Genomic DNA, 17,862 nt, shown 5'->3' with positions numbered 1-17,862 from the left:
ATGTATATAATTATATATATATATATATATATTATATTTATATATTATATTACGTGTTGGCCGTATTACGTATATATATAACTATATCAGTGGCGTATTTAGGAATTTTGCTAGGGGGGGGGGATGAAATATATAATAATACATCCTAACACCCATAAATCCGTACATAATATACATTTTGATGTGGATTGCAATAACTCATGTTCTTCTTCTTCAGATGCAGCCTAAATAGCCAAATAAACAAATTAATAAAAAAAGACAATTAATGACAATTTATAATTACCTAATCATTTTCCAAACAAATTTTTTTATTTGTACTAAAATAAGAAAATAAAGTGTTTTTTTGTTTTTGAGTATTACTCATATTGTATTATTGTCTTAAAACTTCACAGTTACAACTAACAAGACGAAAAAAATAAAAGTCGAACAATAGTTAATTCGGCAGTAAGTCAGTACTCGGAATGGCGTCGCTACTCGCTATCCGTGAACGTCCAACGACCGTAAATATCTACTTTTCACAAATCACGATATCATACGATAAAATATAATGTAATAATAATATCTATAATCGCTATACATTAGCGATTAGCCATAAATCTACTAGTACCAAATTTTCTAAAAATAAACCCGGCCTATGGTTAATCCACGGTATTCATGGTCATTTTGTTTTGTTTACCGATTGCTTATCGGATTTATTATAAACACTCTTGCATGAAAAATAATTCGCAGAAACGTACAAAATACAGTACACCATAATATAGGTATAGTTATTGTTGCCTGATAGTCGTACATGCCGCCAACGATTAGTGGCGATTAGTATATCAGACTATCAGAGCGGTACAATTACTACAATTACCACGACTAGAACATTTATTAAACATACATGCTTGAAAGTAATTTCACTTATAATTATATCATATTAAGAATATTAGAGAAAATGAGACAACTTAGCTACCTAGGAAAAAAAAAAGGTCAAGGGGGGGGGATCTATCCCCCATATCCCCCCCCGTAAATACGCCACTGAACTATATACGTCTACAATACGAACAAACAAATACGCGTGGTCAGCGTATTTGGAGGCGACATAATACGTAGAATTCTTACTGATATTGTCGCAACTGCCGCCGTCATAATTTCGAAGACGCACGAACCGTCATCGGGTGCCGCCTGAAACCGTGATTGCACGAGTGTGCCCGACCGGGGACTTCAAACGCAATTCATCGAACGGTCGTGTTGCTGACGAGCGCGTACGAGCCGTGAAGGACATCGCCGCCGCCACCGCCGCCGCCGTCGAAAGACAGCAGCTGCGTCAATACGTATTATCAGAGCCAACGTAAATTGTGATACGCCGCCGCGCGCCGCCGTCGTTTGTTTACAAACACGAGAGTATTGTCGCGCACCGTGACGTTTGTGTAACATTAACATTAAACTGTTATATTACACGTTACTAAATCTGAACATCGAAGTGAAACCCAATAATTAATTATTGGTCCCTGCACCAGCAGTTTCGGGGCGTAGAACTTCGTATCAATTCATATAGCAGTCGAAAAGGAGTATCGGCGTATTATATTTCCACGAAGGGGACAAACAACTTTGGTAGCTGTCTTGCTATCCATTCATTTAAGCTTCAGATCATTACCAAACGTCCTCATTTTCAAAGGCAAGTGTCAAACAGCGTTATCGTGAGTACCTAATACAATTTCTGCCTTAACATTTAAGAACCGATTTTAATATTAAACTAAATAAAAAAAAAAATTTTTTTCGTATTAGTATATATATATAAATATAAATATATATATTTAGTATTCTTATTAAATTAACAGTGTTGTAAATACATGTTTCCCAACGTTTTTTAACGTTCTAAAGAATAGAACAGACCATTTTGTTGCTCAATAAAATAAAAATTAATGAGCCAGAATCCGGACCAGAGTCAAATTCTCGGGGGTGCTGATACAGCCAAGCTTCTTTCACCAACCCCCCCCCCTCCTAGAATAAGTTTGCCAATTAGGGGTGCTAATCCTAACCAACCTAATACAGAGCGTTTAGTAGATGAGATAACAGTTGACCATTTATTAGTTAGGGAAGCTGATTTAGCTATCGCGACGAATAATTTACTGGTAGAAGTTACTCAAGAAATATCCGAAGTAGATCAGAGTGTAAGCTGCGTAGATCACGAAACAAATTTAACCGAAACTCAAGAAAATAACAACGTCCCAACACCTACAGAACAAATTGAAAATTCAGACAATCAAGAGAAAATCTTGGATTGGTCAGCGGGTGACGAGACCCAGCAACCAAACCCAAATATTAGGTGGTTTTTAAATCAAGACTCCATAAAAATCATGGATTCCAATCAAGGTCAGGGAGCGAGTAGTAGCAACAATCAGCCGCCAGTAATGGAAGGCACAAACGCTGCAGAATTGAACCGATTAATCGATCTGAAGGTTCAAGAAATAATGAGTATTAGGGATTATACTAGTCCAAGACGAAGTGATTCAATGGCAAATGACCAAATTAGATTACAAGATGCCATTAAATTACTACCAAAATCTTTCGATGGAAAGGATACCGAAAATTTAGAAATCTTTTTGGAAAAATGTGAATTTGTCGTGTGTTGCGTGGTAGAAAATGCAATACCGCGATTATTACAGGCGATTCAAACAAGGCTAACTGGAAAGGCACGGCAAATAACTAAATTCAAAACCTTTGACACGTGGGAAGAGTTAACAGAAACACTCAAGACGAGCTTGGAACCTCAAAAGACCACCCAACATCTATTTTTAGAATTGTATGCCATTAAACAAAGAAGTGGTGAAGACATTTTATCTTACTCCATGAGGGTAGAGACACTACAGAACCTCATAGTTGAACAGGAAACCGTAGATCTTTCACCCGAAGTAGCCCAAGCTTTGGAAAGGTCTATCAAACGGCAGGTGATTCAAGTTTTCATGGAAGGGCTAGGAAACTTAAAGGATTTCATCAAAGCTAGGAATCCCCCTACTTTAGAAAAAGCCATACAGGCCACCAGGGAGGAAGAACGGATTAAATCATCGGTAGAAGAATCCAAGAAACTCTACAAGACCAACCCTGTGACAACGAAAAAAAACAGTTTGATCTTGTAACATATGTAATAAACTTGGACACTGGGCTCGCGATTGTAGGTCCGCGGTAATTCTCATAACAATAAGAAAAGCACAAACATGTCATCCGTAACTTCTAAAACTATATATGCTGTTACATGTCAATATTGTCGAAAACCTGGACACACGAGAATCATTACTCAATCTATGCAGAAACTTTTCAGACATTTTCCATCTAGAAGGGGATAAGCTAACCTGAACAGATGAGGTATATCATGAGATTATAACCAGTGCAGCGGCACAATCCATTAACGAGCGTCCATATCGTCTGCCTTTTAAACATAAACAGGAGATTGATAAACAAGTACAGAAGTTTTGGTAGTTCCAAAGTAACCAGATGGAAACGGGATTGTTAAATATCACGTGTGCGTTGATTTCAGGAAGCTCAACCAAATATCTACAGGAGATGCATACTCTCTCCCGAATATTAACGATATTTTGGATCAATTAGGTAAGTCCAAGTACGACTTTAGATTTGGCGCAAGGGTTTCACCAGGTACAAATGCATCCCGAGCATCGTCAGAAAACTGCTTTCTCGACTGATAAAGGACATTACGAGTTTTTGAGAGTACCATTTGGATTAAAAGGAGCCCCAGCCACATTTCAACGGATGATGAAACAGTTTTAACTGGATTAAACGGGTTAAAAGCATTCGTGTACTTAGATGACATAATCATTTATGCAAATAGTATTAAAGACCATTCCAAAAAATTAAACGAAGTATTTAGCAGACTCAGAGCATACAACCTTAAGTTACAACCGTCCAAATGTTCTTTCATGAGAAAAGAAGTAACTTATTTAGGACACATCATTACGGATAAAGGTGTAAAACCAGATCCCGAAAAAATTTAATGCGTTTTAAAGTTCTCAGTCCCTACCAATGCCAAAGAAATTAAATCATTTATTGGATTGTCGGGATACTAGGGCCGTTTCGTGCCAAACTATGGCCGTATTTCCAAACCACCTACGTCATTATTAAAAAAAGATGTACCGTTTCAATGGACCGACCTTTGTCAAGCAGCATTCAATGAACTCAAGACCATACTCACCCAAGAAACCTTACTTCAATATCCTGATTTCCAGAGACCTTTCAACCTTACTTGCGATGCTAGCAATTTCGCCATAGGATGTATTTTATCTCCAGGATCTATTGGCAATGACCCTCCCATAGCATATGCATCTCGGACATTAAACCGAGCTGAGCAAAATTACAATACTACCGACAAAGAACTTTGTGCTATAGTCTGAGGGGGGAGGGGGGTGAAACAATAAAGACCCTATTTATTTGGACAAAAATTTAATTTATTAACCGATCACAGAGCATTAAGCTGGTTATTCAATATAAAAGACCCTGGATCCCGACTCACTAGGTGGCGACTGAAATTAGAGGAATACGAATACGAAATTCACTATAAACCAGGAGTCAATAACACTAACGCAGATGCGTTAAGTCGAATGAGAACCGTCACAACGAGAGCAAAAACAAAAGAAGACCGAGCAATCATTGAAGAATCTTCCGAAGAAATCGAGAAACCAGAAGATACAGAACTTCCAGAAATTTCAAGATCTCCAGAACCTCCATGCAACACAGAACCTCGGGATGATTATCAACAGTTCCTCAATGCCGAAAACAAACCGACCCCAAACGTGATCGAATTAACTGGTGACCTATTTGATACGGAGCCTACCACTTCATTGGCACACTGCGTTTCCGCTGATTTCAAAATGTCTCAGGGCATTGCCCTCCAAATGAGACGGAAGTTTGGAGGAATGGTGCAATTACGCCAACAAAACAAATCAGTCACTGATGTAGCCGTCATTAAGTTGGAACAGAGGGTGATATTTTACTTAATAACTAAAGAACATAATTGGCAAAAACCAACGTATCAGTCGATCTATGTTAGTTTAACTAGACTCAAAGAACTATGTACTGAGTTAGAAATTAACAGTATTGCATGCCCAAGAATGGGATGTGGGCTGGACGGGTTACAATGGGAAACTGTTCGCAAAATGTTGCGATATATTTCAAAAATTCAGGAGTTACTGTTTACGTCTATATGAAAGACGAATTAACAGAAGCAGAGAAAATGCAATTAATTAGAGAACTCCACATAAATCCCTTGGGGGGACATCAAGGGGTAAGCAGAACTCTCAACAGATTGTACGCAGAACATCATTGGAAAGGGATGAGAAAACAAATCAAGGAATTTATAAAAAAATGTCCGTCATGCCAAAAAAATAAAACCGCTACGCGGATACCAAAAGAACCTATGGTGATCACCACTACAGCGACCAGAGCATTTGAAAAGATTTTCCTCGACGTGGTCGGACCTTTACCACGATCTCATAACGGAAACTCATTCATTCTGACAATGCAAGACGACCTCACCAAATTTGCATGGGCTTCTCCAATGGAGAACCATGAAGCTAACACAGTAGCACAGTACTTTGTGACCCAATTCGTGTGTTTACATGGATTGCTACAAAGCCTCGTAACTGACTGTGGTACAGAGTTTTTAAGCAAAATATTTAAAGAAGTGTGTAAGCTACTCAAAATCCGCCAGACATCAACCACACCGTACCACCCCCAGAGTAATGGGAGTCTTGAGAGGAGCCAACGCTCCTTCGGGAAGTATTTGCGAAACTTCATTGAGAAGGATCCACAAAATTGGGATACCAAAATTCCCTACGCGATGTTTTGCCATAACTCAACCTTCCATTCAGCCACAAAGTTTCAACCATACCATTTAGTTTATGGAAACCCAGTAACAATCCTTACATCTCTCACGAACGAGCCAGAGCCTCTATACAACTATAACGACTATCAATATGAAATAAAAAGACAGATGCAAGAATCACAATCATTAGCCAGGAATCATTTGTTGAAAGCCAAGGAAAAATCCAAAGAATATTATGACAGAAACTCAAAGTGACAAGATTTTAACGTAGGAGACAAGGTTTTGTTACAAGATAAGACATCAAAAAATAAATTAACTCCCAGATGGTTAGGACCATTTGAGATACTAGAAACAGACCCTAAACAAAATAATGTTATTCTAAAAAAAAAGGAAAACATCAGAGAATTCATCATAATCTCCTAAAAAAATTTCATGAATGATGACTTATACAATGATTCTGTTCTAGGGTAATTATAATGACAAGACCAAAATCGGTACAGACAGGTAGTATCCTTGTGTTACTATGGCTGCCGATCATTTTTGCCCAGTATCCTCAAGAACCACTAGCGAACGTGACCAAGTACCAGAACTACGAAGGCATCTATTTTAAATTTTTAGGAAATGTAAGAACCTCAAACGCTGGTTGGGATTTAGTCACTTATATAGATTTTAACAAGTACGTTTCGAGATATACAGAGTTAGAGTCATTATATAATAACATCGCAGACATTTGTTCAATGATTACACAGAACTTTGAGAATTCAGATAATTCACATACATGCCAACTATTTTCACAAGCAACACTACCCTATATGTTTGAGATCCAGACAAACCATCAGACCATACTGTCATCAATTGGACCAAAGACCGCCACAATAGATAGAATTCGTCGTGAGTTTGGGAATACCTTGAAGCGTTTGGCCAACGTTCTTTATGGAATTTCTTCAAATCTTAATTACGAATTAATATTTAACAAGATCATTGATTTTACAAACAATAACCGAACTAATACAGATTTAATAAAGAAGAATATTCCAAACAGAAATAAGTGAAGCAAATAGAACATTGGATGAGATCAAAGAAATTCAACAGAGATTTGAAAATAATGTCAAATACTTGAATGAACAGGTGAGACAAAATACGCAAGAAATTAACGAATTAAAAATAAAATCAAAGTTGCTAGAACAATCAGTGCTTTTCGAAATAATTTTGAATCAGTATGCTTACGACACGGACAACATAATAGCGATCATAAATTCAGCAACTAATGGTAAAATCCATACAAGTGGGATACCAATAAACAAGTGGTTGACTGAACTCAGGGAAATTAAACTTAAGCTACTTAAAGGAACACACCTTCCATTAGATGTAACTGCAGAATCCATTTCCGAATTCATTAGTATATCTGAGACAACAATATTTCAAAAAAATCATTTTTTAATATTCGTTGCAAACATTCCATTAATATCAGAGGACGAGTAAATGATATACCGTCCAATTCCGTTACCAATAATTTATGAAGGGAATAGTTTGATTTTAATTGAAACACAAATAGAAAATCTCGCGCTCAGCGAACATTTCCTAACGTTAACCAATAAGCAATGGGAAACATGTAAACCTCTAAGCCATTACACATTATGTAAAGGTGGACACTTCTTACACCACAGATCTAAATCAAATTTAAGTGAATTAGCAATTCTTAAAAAACCACAGACCCTCCCTCGATCATGCAAAATTAAATTTGTAACGTCAGATATAACTATTTGGCATCACTTGATATCATCAAACTCGTGGTTATTTTATACACAAGGTGAAACTCTAGTAGTTAATTGCAATGATCTCTCCAGAACCTACGAATTAGAGATCTCTGGTGTAGGTAAATTGACCATCCTACCTTCGTGTAAACTTCACACACATGATTCAATTTTGTTACCATCAGAAAAATCAGATTTAGAACAAAACTTAGATATCATTCCTGAAAATTCAAAAGTAAATGTAAAATTTTTTGTAATGGAAATGTTAAACTCAGTGATACCACAAAACTTTGCAAAATTTCAATTAATCAAAGACTTGATAGAATTTGCGAAACAGTTGAAAGAATTAGATAAGTTACAAAAAATTAAACCAGAACCTTCTTTTATTATTAATGTAAACTTTCATCTAGCCATAATGTATAGTACATTGACTGTAAGCCTTACAATTACAATTATTTTAGCGTATAAGTATATAAAAAAAAAAATGTTAAATTTTACAACCCGGATTTAGCCGAAATAAAAGTTAAAAGAAATTAAAATGATTAAAATAAGTTTTTATTCACGAATATTGTTTTTTCCGCCAATATTATTATTTTTTATTATTTATTAAAATTTTATACTATATAAGAAACATGTGGGTAGCTCCTATGTTTCATTTAAGTTAGGGGGTGTTAAGAACCACTGTTTTAACTAGTATATGTATATGTTAATATTAGTATAATATGTTTATGTTAATATTATTATATGTATATGTGTGAGCCGTCGTCGGGCTCAAGGAATGTGCTGATGAAACCATCGAGACCCGACGACCGGCCTGGACGCCTCGCGCATAGAAGGCGAGTGTTAATATAGTTGTACGTTTATTCTTAATTACAAATACAGAAAGTTAATCAGTCCTAAAGTGTTTGTGAATTTATTTGTGAGGACATATCAGGATCGTCCATAACAATTTCAATGCATTTTTTTGTTTCAAATATTATATAATATAAGTTAAAAAAAACTTAATCTACGGCTTGCTTTAGATTTCTCTTTTGATATGATTGCCTTTGGTCTGTAGACATCAGGATAAAACTACTCCGGTAAGGCTCCTAACCATCCCCTTGCCAGCTGTTCAGTTGCATTAAGTGTCAGTTGGGCTACAAAACACGGCTTTCTTGTTGGTATAGCGTCACTGATTGTCGCCGGATCGATGTGCAGCAAATAGTCTACCAATAAATCTAATTTGGTATTCTTGGATATTGTCATTAACGTTCCGAGAGCTCCACAAATTTCACATGCCTGTAGTAATACTTTACCCCGTATTTCATTTATTTTTGTATTAATTACTTCTTGTATGTTGTCCTTTACGTGCAATAAACGAGATACATTTTCTTCACTCAGCTGAATACACTGGTCATCGAGTAGGCATTTAATTGAAAAATAGTTGGATACACGGGATTTGACTACCGACACGACCTTGTATTCGTCTGAATGAAGATACTTTGACTCCATGAACGTTTTCTTCTCGAGAACAGGTATAAGCGATTCAAAAATTCAGTACTCATTTTCACGCGTTGAGAATTTACGTTAATATGAACAACACAATTCATTAAAGAGGCTGGATCGAGCCCTATATTTAAAAACATGTTGTCATCCAAGAAAAAGGTTGAACAGTCAATAAGTTGATTAGACATTATGAAACACTGGAAGTTATAAGCACCAATTTTGAGAGACAAGGCTACAGTGAGATTTATAATAAGTACCTATTACGTTTCATGAAAAGTTAAAACACTATTAAGTATTTTTTTCTCTGGTAATACGAGAATGCTGACATTTTTTTTTTCTCTCTCTTCGTTATATAAGGGTATTGTACAGTATCACTGATTTAGTACTGTTTTCACAGTGATATCGCTCTGGTGTGTTTATTGAAATAATAATTCAAAATGTTTAAATGTGATCAATGTGTTTCTGTTTTCTCGCGGAAAGACGCTTTGTTCAGGCATGTAAAGTACCATAATAGTACTAAACAATTTAAGTGTACTATTTGTCTAAATAATTTTACTAGAAACGATTCTCTCCAACGACACATGAAAAGTATTCACGGTGAGTAAATTTTATACAATATTAGGATTCTATCGGTGAAAATATTATTTTTATCACTATGGTTATATTATTTTCAACCGCTCGCGAGCGTGTGTGTGTGTGTGTGTGTGCGCGCGCGCTATATTCCAACCATATAACACTGATTTTTATTTTTCACTTAATAAATTAATACTCGTATAATAAAATATGCTATCTGAGCGTTAAAAGGGGTTTAGTATATACAACCATACGTACATGATAGTAGTATTTAATTCGCGTTTGAAATAACAGTATTGTTCCATTTTAGGTATTTTAAACAGTAATGCACAGACTATTACAACTACAGCTACAAGTAATGCACAGCCAATTACAACTTCAGCTACAACTACAAGTATGATTTATATACATATTTATAGATAAATAATTTACATAATTTATATTTTACAGATGATGCAACCTTTGAAGATGATGATGATTTTTGTATTGCAGTGTTAGATGAGATCGAAAAAAATGGATTGAGTGAAAGTAGGTATATATCAAATGTTTTGAGCTTATACTAAATTAAAATTTTTAACATAGATGATAACAACGGGTGTGATGACGGCAACAATGATGTATGTCTTGAAGCGTTGGACAGGGCCGAATTAAGTGGCTTATTTGGAAGTACGATACACATTATAATTTTATGACAATATTTATTTGTTTGTTTTTTCAGATCGGTCTAGAATGATTGAAATATCTGATAATATTTACGTCGAGGATATACCACCTGGCTCCTCGAACCAATGTATGTATGTATAATATTATCTTTAGTTATATGACCCGTTTATTCAATTAATTATTTTAGGTACACCCAGGCGAAATCATAAGCGTCCAGTGGCTGAACAATCGAGATACGATGGTATTTATAGTTATAACTTTTTAGTTTTAATATTATACTTATATATATATTTTTTTTTTTTTATGTAGTTAATAATTCCGAAACATCGACCTACAATATAAGAACAAAACGTCGTAGATTATTAGAAGTTTTACAAGGCGGTTTTAATTTAATCAATTCTTCTTTAAACGAGATATGCAGAGAATATTATACAAGAAATTTCGACACCCAATTATTAAATTATAAAACATTTTTAAATAACACTAAACCACATTTAATCCAGTTAATTAACAGTTTTGACGGCGAAATAAAATACAACCTGAAATTGGAAGCGACATACCACAATCCTAAAATTCCCGAATCTGATGAAAACAGGGCTTTCAAAACTGCGGCAAAAGAATTTTTTCTGGCTAATGATATTCACAAACAAATAGAACAAGATTATAATAAATTACTGGAGGAACAGGAAGTGTATAAGTCAAAAGGCAGTGGACTTACACTTAAATCTATTGATGGGCTGCTAGTAGGTGTCTATAAATATATTCCGTTAAGAGGGTCGTCATACATACAACTTCCGAATGACATAAAATTAAAAAAGTGTGTGATTAATTGTCAAAACAGCGATGACATGTGTTTCAAATATTCAATTCTATCTAGACATGTCAATCAACACATTGCTCATAGAGTAGGAAAACATTACGACGATCTCGAAAACCTCTACGATTTTTCTCATTTAATTTATCCGGTAAACTATAAAGACATAAAGAAACAATTTGAAAAATTCAATCCGACAGTTTCAGTTAATGTTTACGGATTAAAAAACGGATCCCGAACAATACAGAACAAACATGCATCAAATAAACCTGATATGACTATCGTATATCCCCTTAAAACATCTACGGAAAAAGATAACCACTACGATTTGCTATTAATATCTAATAACACGAAACATCACTTCTGTTTGATAACCAATTTTTCGAGACTTATTAATAATCAAATGACGTCAAACAAACATTATTCGGAGTATTGCAAAAGATGTTTATCTAAATTTAACAACACACCAGCAAAAACCGCTATTGAGGGCCTGCGTTACCACAAGCAATTCTGCGGGGATCATGAATCAATTTCGCCGATTATGCCAACACCTAACACAAAAGTCAAGTTTGATAAAGTGGAACATACTCAGTTCCACCCGTTCATAATATTCGCTGATTTTGAAAGTATACTAGAAAAAAATAATGCTAATGCAGGTCCTAACACTAAGCTTATTCAAAACCATAATTGTATGAGTTATTGTATACATGTAGTATCAAATAACGTTCCTGAAGCGTTGTTGAAAAAATTTAAAACACCTAGGAAACCTATTGTTTATAGAGGAAATGAAAATACGAGTTACGATTCGATAGCTCTGCGATTCGTGAAAGATGTAACCGAAATTGCAAATCGAATTGATATGCTTTTATGTACAAATATAAGTATTAAGATGACAGCGGAAGACATTTTAAAACACTCTAAAGCAACAAAATGTCAGGTGTGCGATAAATCGTTTGTTTTAAACGATGTCACTAAAGTTGAAGATCATTGTCACTTAACTGGGAAGTTTAGGTGTACATTGTGCAGTTCTTGCAACCTTAAACTGAAGCGTCCGGACTTTGTGGCATGTGTGTTTCATAATTTATCAAATTACGATGCACATTTTATCGTTCGACAACTTTGGTTTGACAATAAAAAAATTTCAGTCATCCCCAACAGCGAGGAGAAGTATATTTCATTCACAAAACATATTAATAACCGGTTTAGTATTAGATTTATAGATTCGTTGAGGTTTATGAGCTCGAGTTTGTCCAGCTTGGCAAATGATTTAGTTGCGGCAGGTCAAGACAAATTTAATGAAACGTCGAAAGTATTCACAAAAGATGAATTACCATTAACAACGCGAAAAGGTTGTTTTCCTTATGAATATTTGAGCGATTGGGGCAAACTAAACGAAACATCTCTTCCGGCCAAACATACATTTTATTCCTCGCTTCAGGATGAGCACATTCCAGACGAAGATTATGAACATGCACTTAAAGTATGGGATAAATTTAAGTGTAAAAATCTGGGTGAATACAGTGACTTGTATTTAAAAATTGACACCCTCATACTGGCAGATGTGTTTCAAAATTTTAGAAATTTATGTTTTAAAATTTACGGCCTCGACCCGGCTTATTATTACACTGCCCCAGGGTTTTCTTTTGCATGTATGTTAAAACATACTAAAGTCGAGATTGAGTTAATATCTGATTATACGATGTTGCTCGCGGTGGAGAAAGGAATCAGGGGTGGAATGACGCAGGCTAGCAAACGATATTCAAAGGCTAATCATCCTGACGCAACCAGTTACGATTCCAATAAAGAACATAATTACATTATATACATTGATGCATGCAATTTGTACGGGTGGTCTATGAAGAAAAAATTACCTTTAAATAATTTTAAATGGTATGAAGGCGACGTTAATTCGGCGTTATCATTGTTAGAACAACTGGATGAAAATTCAAATATGGGTTTGATCTACGATGTTGATGTGTCATATCCCGATACTTTGCACGATGAGCACAATGATTTACCTTATTTACCGGAAAGAACAAAACCTGATGGCAGCAATGTTACAAAATTATTTGCGACGTTCCACGTCAAGAAACATTATGTTGTTCATTATATGGCACTCAAACAGTCAATTTCGGCGGGACTAGTAGTGGATAAGGTACACAGAGTCGTACAATTTAATCAAACTGCTTGGCTTGCACCGTATATAGATAAGAACACAGAAATGAGAAAAAATGCAAAAAATAAATTCGAGGAAAAATTTTTTTAAGCATATGAATAATGCCGTAAGTTAAAATATAACTAATTATTATTATTAATATGTAATGATTTATTTATTATTATTTTTTTTTTTTTTTACAGATATTTGGAAAAACGATGGAATCTAAACGCAATTGCAAAAAAATTGAACTCGTCACTGACGCCTTGAGGATGCAAAAACGTGTTACAAACCTACGTTTAAGGACGTCACAATATATAGTGAACATTTGTGTGCTGTACACCTGAAGAACATAGAAATAACATTTGACAAACCTATTGCATGCGGGATGGCTATATTAGATATTTCAAAAACTCTAATGTACGACTTCCATTATAATGTCATGAAAAAACATTACAAGAATAATATTTCTTTAATGTACATGGACACAGGTATTTTTATTCTTTGTATATAAATACTAAATATTCAATTACATTATTAATTTTTTCAGACTCATTCGTATATGATGTTGTAACAAACGATTATTACAATGACCTCGCATCCAATCCCGATATATTACATCGCATGGACACGTCGAATTTACCAAAAGATCACCCATGCTATCGAGAAGAAAGAAAAAAGGTTCCCGGGATGTTCACCGATGAAGTTGAAGGGAAATTCATTGATGAGTTTGTAGCCCTTAGAGCTAAATCGTATGCATTTTCCGTGTCTGGTTTAGAGACAATCAAAGCCAAGGGTGTCAAAAAACATGTAATTAAAAATAACTTGACGTTAGAAGACCATAAGAAATGCCTGTTTAATGAAATCGGTCAAGATCCATTCAGAGAAATGTATTCTATACGATCATATAAAAATAGATTCCATACTATCTTATCTAAAAAGCTCGCACTGAATTCTTATGACGACAAACGGTATGTGCTCGAAGATGGAATTAACACATTAGCTCATGGTCATTACAGAATCGAGTGACTTGAGCTATATAATATATATCATTAAATAATAATTTAATTATATGTTTTACTCAATATGACGGAGAGCCTACAACGAATTAAAATACGGAGTCTTCATTATATTTTTTTCCCTTTATTTATAAACTTGCAATTTTAATCATTTGAAAATATGTATATAATATATATATACAGGGTGTTTCTGAAATGAATGAGGAAACTAGTATATGCGTACTCAGTGTGATGACCCAATGATGATTTTTTTGAAAATTTTTTTCTACCTTCAAAATCTGGGTTTTTACATTTTATTTTTAGAACATTATCTTTAATGTAAAAATAAATACTCAAGTTGTATTTTTTATAAAAATCTCATACGAATCGAGGTATCACATCATTTTTGAGCTTGTCGAGCGTTTTTCACGCTCGAACCGCCGACTAAAAAAAAAATGGTGTGGCACATCGATTTGTATGAGAAAACTACAAGATAAACAGTGGTGATAATTATTTGTTGAAATTTAACATACACGATTAATTAACACATTGTTTTACATTGTCAACTAATAAAAATGATAAATAATAACATAATTAGGATTAACAGAGTTTTAAATGATCGAATTTACTAACACACATTTAAGTTAGGTTTGTGTTTTAAATGTACAGGTAATAAAATATGGTCACTTTGATCCGTAACGCCATAGTTCATAAGTTAGAGATAAAAGAAACTAACTATTTGTATTCTTATTTACACTGAAAATCCAGTTTTGGATATCGCAGTAACATAATTATTTTGGCTCGATAAGATAAAAATTTAATAGTGTACTTATTATTAGTTTGATATTATACTTTTATTGTTAATATCGAATTGACTATATTTCTTACATAAGGAACATTAGTTGATTTAAACAACACCATTGAACAACACTACAACAGTACAACACTTTAAATTCGTTTTTAAGATTTAAAAGTTTTTAATTTACGTTTTGAATAATGGAGTACACTAATGTTGAATATGCAGATATGGTTTTCATTTTGGGTAAGTACTAATTAATTTAATAAATTAGATTATTTACAACTAATATCACCAATTTGTGATGTGTTTAATAACTAATGTTAATACACAGCATTAATAACTGTATTTTTTTTAGCCCAAATCATACCTGGTTAATTTATTTTCAGTGACATGTAATAAGAAACAAAGTATTTATTTGTTAAATAATTATGACTAGGTTTAGCAGATGGAAATGGAAATCTTGCAGCTAGATTATGGGTAGAACGATTTCCTCAGCGTAGAGTGCCTCAACCAAATACTTTTTTAGCAACTTATCTTCGTTTGAGAGAAAGTGGTAAGACTACTAAATAAATTTGTCATTTTCAATAAGTATGCACTGACAAATTTAAAATGTTGTGTTTTTCAGGTAACGTGAGACCTGGGAATATTAATCGTGGACGCCCGAGATTTGTACAAAATGTGGCTAACGAAGAATTGGTACTTGGTTTAGTACACGAAGATCCGGAACTTAGTGTCCGACGTATTGCCTCAAGAACTGGAATTTCTCCATCAGTAGTATGGAGAATATTACACCAAAACAACATGTACCCATACCATCGGCAACGAGTTCAAGAATTACTACCACGTGACTATCCTGCAAGGTTGATTTTTTCGCAAACAATTATTGATAGAATCACAATAAATCCAAATTTTTTAAAAAATATTTTATTTACTGACGAAGCTGCATTTACCAAAGATGGGATTTTTAACCAACACAACTCGCATTTGTGGTCAGAGGAAAATCCACATGCTATACGTATAAGGGGTTCCCAATACAAATTTAGTATAAATATTTGGTGTGGATTAGTTGGAAATACTTTATTGGGCCCACATGAACTACCGGCTAGATTAAATGGCCAAGGATTTTTACATTTTATTATGTATGATCTTCCGGTACTATTAGAGAATGTACCATTGGAAGACCAAGAAACAATGTGGTTTATGTTAGATGGTGCACCTCCTCATCATACAAATGCAGTCCGACAACAATTGCATTATCTTTTCCTAGACAAACTTATTGGTAGACAAGCTGGAAACAATGCTCAATATCGCCCAGACATTACATGGCCACCCCGTAGTCCTGATTTTAATCCATGTGACTTTTTCTTATGGGGTTTTATGAAGGAACAAGTTTATTCCAAAGAAGTCAATAATAGAGATGAACTTTTGATGAGAATACATAATGTAGCTGATATAATTCGTCAAACGCCAAATTTGATTGAAAAAACTTGGAGTTCACTACATCGTCGTATGGAAAAGTATGGAACTTTCAGTAATGTTAATATTATCACTGCCAACATTGATATTGCTATTATCTTAATCAAAACTTGCATTTTACTACAAACGACTGTAGAGAAGGTTTTCTGAAGAATTTGATCGCATGGCGTTTACAAAGTTAATAAATTGTGTTTGATGTGTACACATATATTGCACTTTGAAGATGATTACCAATGTTTCTTCATGTATTTGCATATAGTTGTAAGTAAAATATTTTTATGCTTTTTTTTTTTCAATTAATATCAAACATAATTTTATCTTATATATTTGATTTCAGGAAAACATAATACCTAGTTGTTATTTTTTTTTTGCGAAGCTCATACTTAAATCTTCAATTAAAATCAATATAATTATGAATATTTAAAAACTTAAAAAAAAGTATTGTCACTTTTTAACATTTTATTAAGTAGCACTGTATTGCAGCGTTATTTTAAAATGTAAGTAGTTTTATCTAATTTTATAAAAAGTACATTAGCTTAAAGACTTAAATAAATAAATTTTAGTTAATTATATTCATTGTTTTTACTTTCAGAATGGTTAAATGTTATCTAGCAACGTGGATTCACTATTATTTCACTAAAATCTTGCATGTGACTACACTCTACAGTGATAGTTTGAAAGAAAACTACTAAGGAATTTAATCTTGTAGTGTGTTAACAATGTTCATTTATTTCTATATTAATGTATATTGCACTTCAAAGATGATTATCAATGTTTCTATGTATAATACATAAATAAGGAAAATAATTTTGGTAAACACAAGTATATTTTCATTTTCAACTAATTCTAAGGTTCATTTGAAATTGGAAATCTTTTTATAAAAGTAGTTATCATATTTTAAGTTGTGCATTAATATCAGAATCTACATAAGCAGAATATTGTGGTTTTTTGAATTTAAATTTTTTAGTTGATTCATTTAAACAATTGTTATATTTTCAAAGATATCATAGACCATAAACAGCTTTATCTATAGCTATTGAAATTGAAATAGTGTATCACATTAAATTGTAATTATTAAACTGCACCGTAAGCACAAAGGTTTATATTATAGTATTAATGTGGTCACTTTTTGATATTTGGTAGTTATAGGTTTTGTTAGTTAATGTTACTGATAAATGTATTGTTTACATAAATTTAATATTTTTAAATATTTATGACAATTAATTAATGACAAGAGTTATATTAAACGAATATATTTTTTCACTAAATAAAAGATAATAATATTTAGTATTATAATTACTTATATTTTAACAAATGTTCAAAATTT

At 33.6% G+C, this 17,862-nt stretch overlaps 1 protein-coding gene and 1 pseudogene across 1 annotated transcript; one reads left to right on the top strand and one right to left on the bottom strand.

Moving 5' to 3' along the window:
• Positions 1-17,862, bottom strand: part of LOC149062665 (uncharacterized) — a 410,648-nt pseudogene that overhangs the window by 200,117 nt on the left and 192,669 nt on the right.
• LOC149062680 (uncharacterized) lies at positions 9,639-14,291 on the top strand. Its single transcript, XM_089222130.1, has 9 exons — positions 9,639-9,654; positions 9,941-10,024; positions 10,081-10,158; positions 10,213-10,296; positions 10,349-10,420; positions 10,481-10,534; positions 10,603-13,262; positions 13,534-13,753; positions 13,813-14,291. The coding sequence occupies exons 1-9, from the start codon at positions 9,639-9,641 to the stop codon at positions 14,289-14,291; spliced, it is 3,747 nt and encodes a 1,248-aa protein (XP_089078256.1).

Source organism: Diuraphis noxia, unplaced genomic scaffold (genome assembly GCF_037042655.1).
Source record: "Diuraphis noxia isolate RWA-SAM2 unplaced genomic scaffold, SU_Dnox_SAM2 contig0001, whole genome shotgun sequence".
Classification (NCBI taxonomy): domain Eukaryota; kingdom Metazoa; phylum Arthropoda; class Insecta; order Hemiptera; family Aphididae; genus Diuraphis; species Diuraphis noxia.
This window is presented reverse-complemented; position numbering and strand designations above follow the sequence as displayed.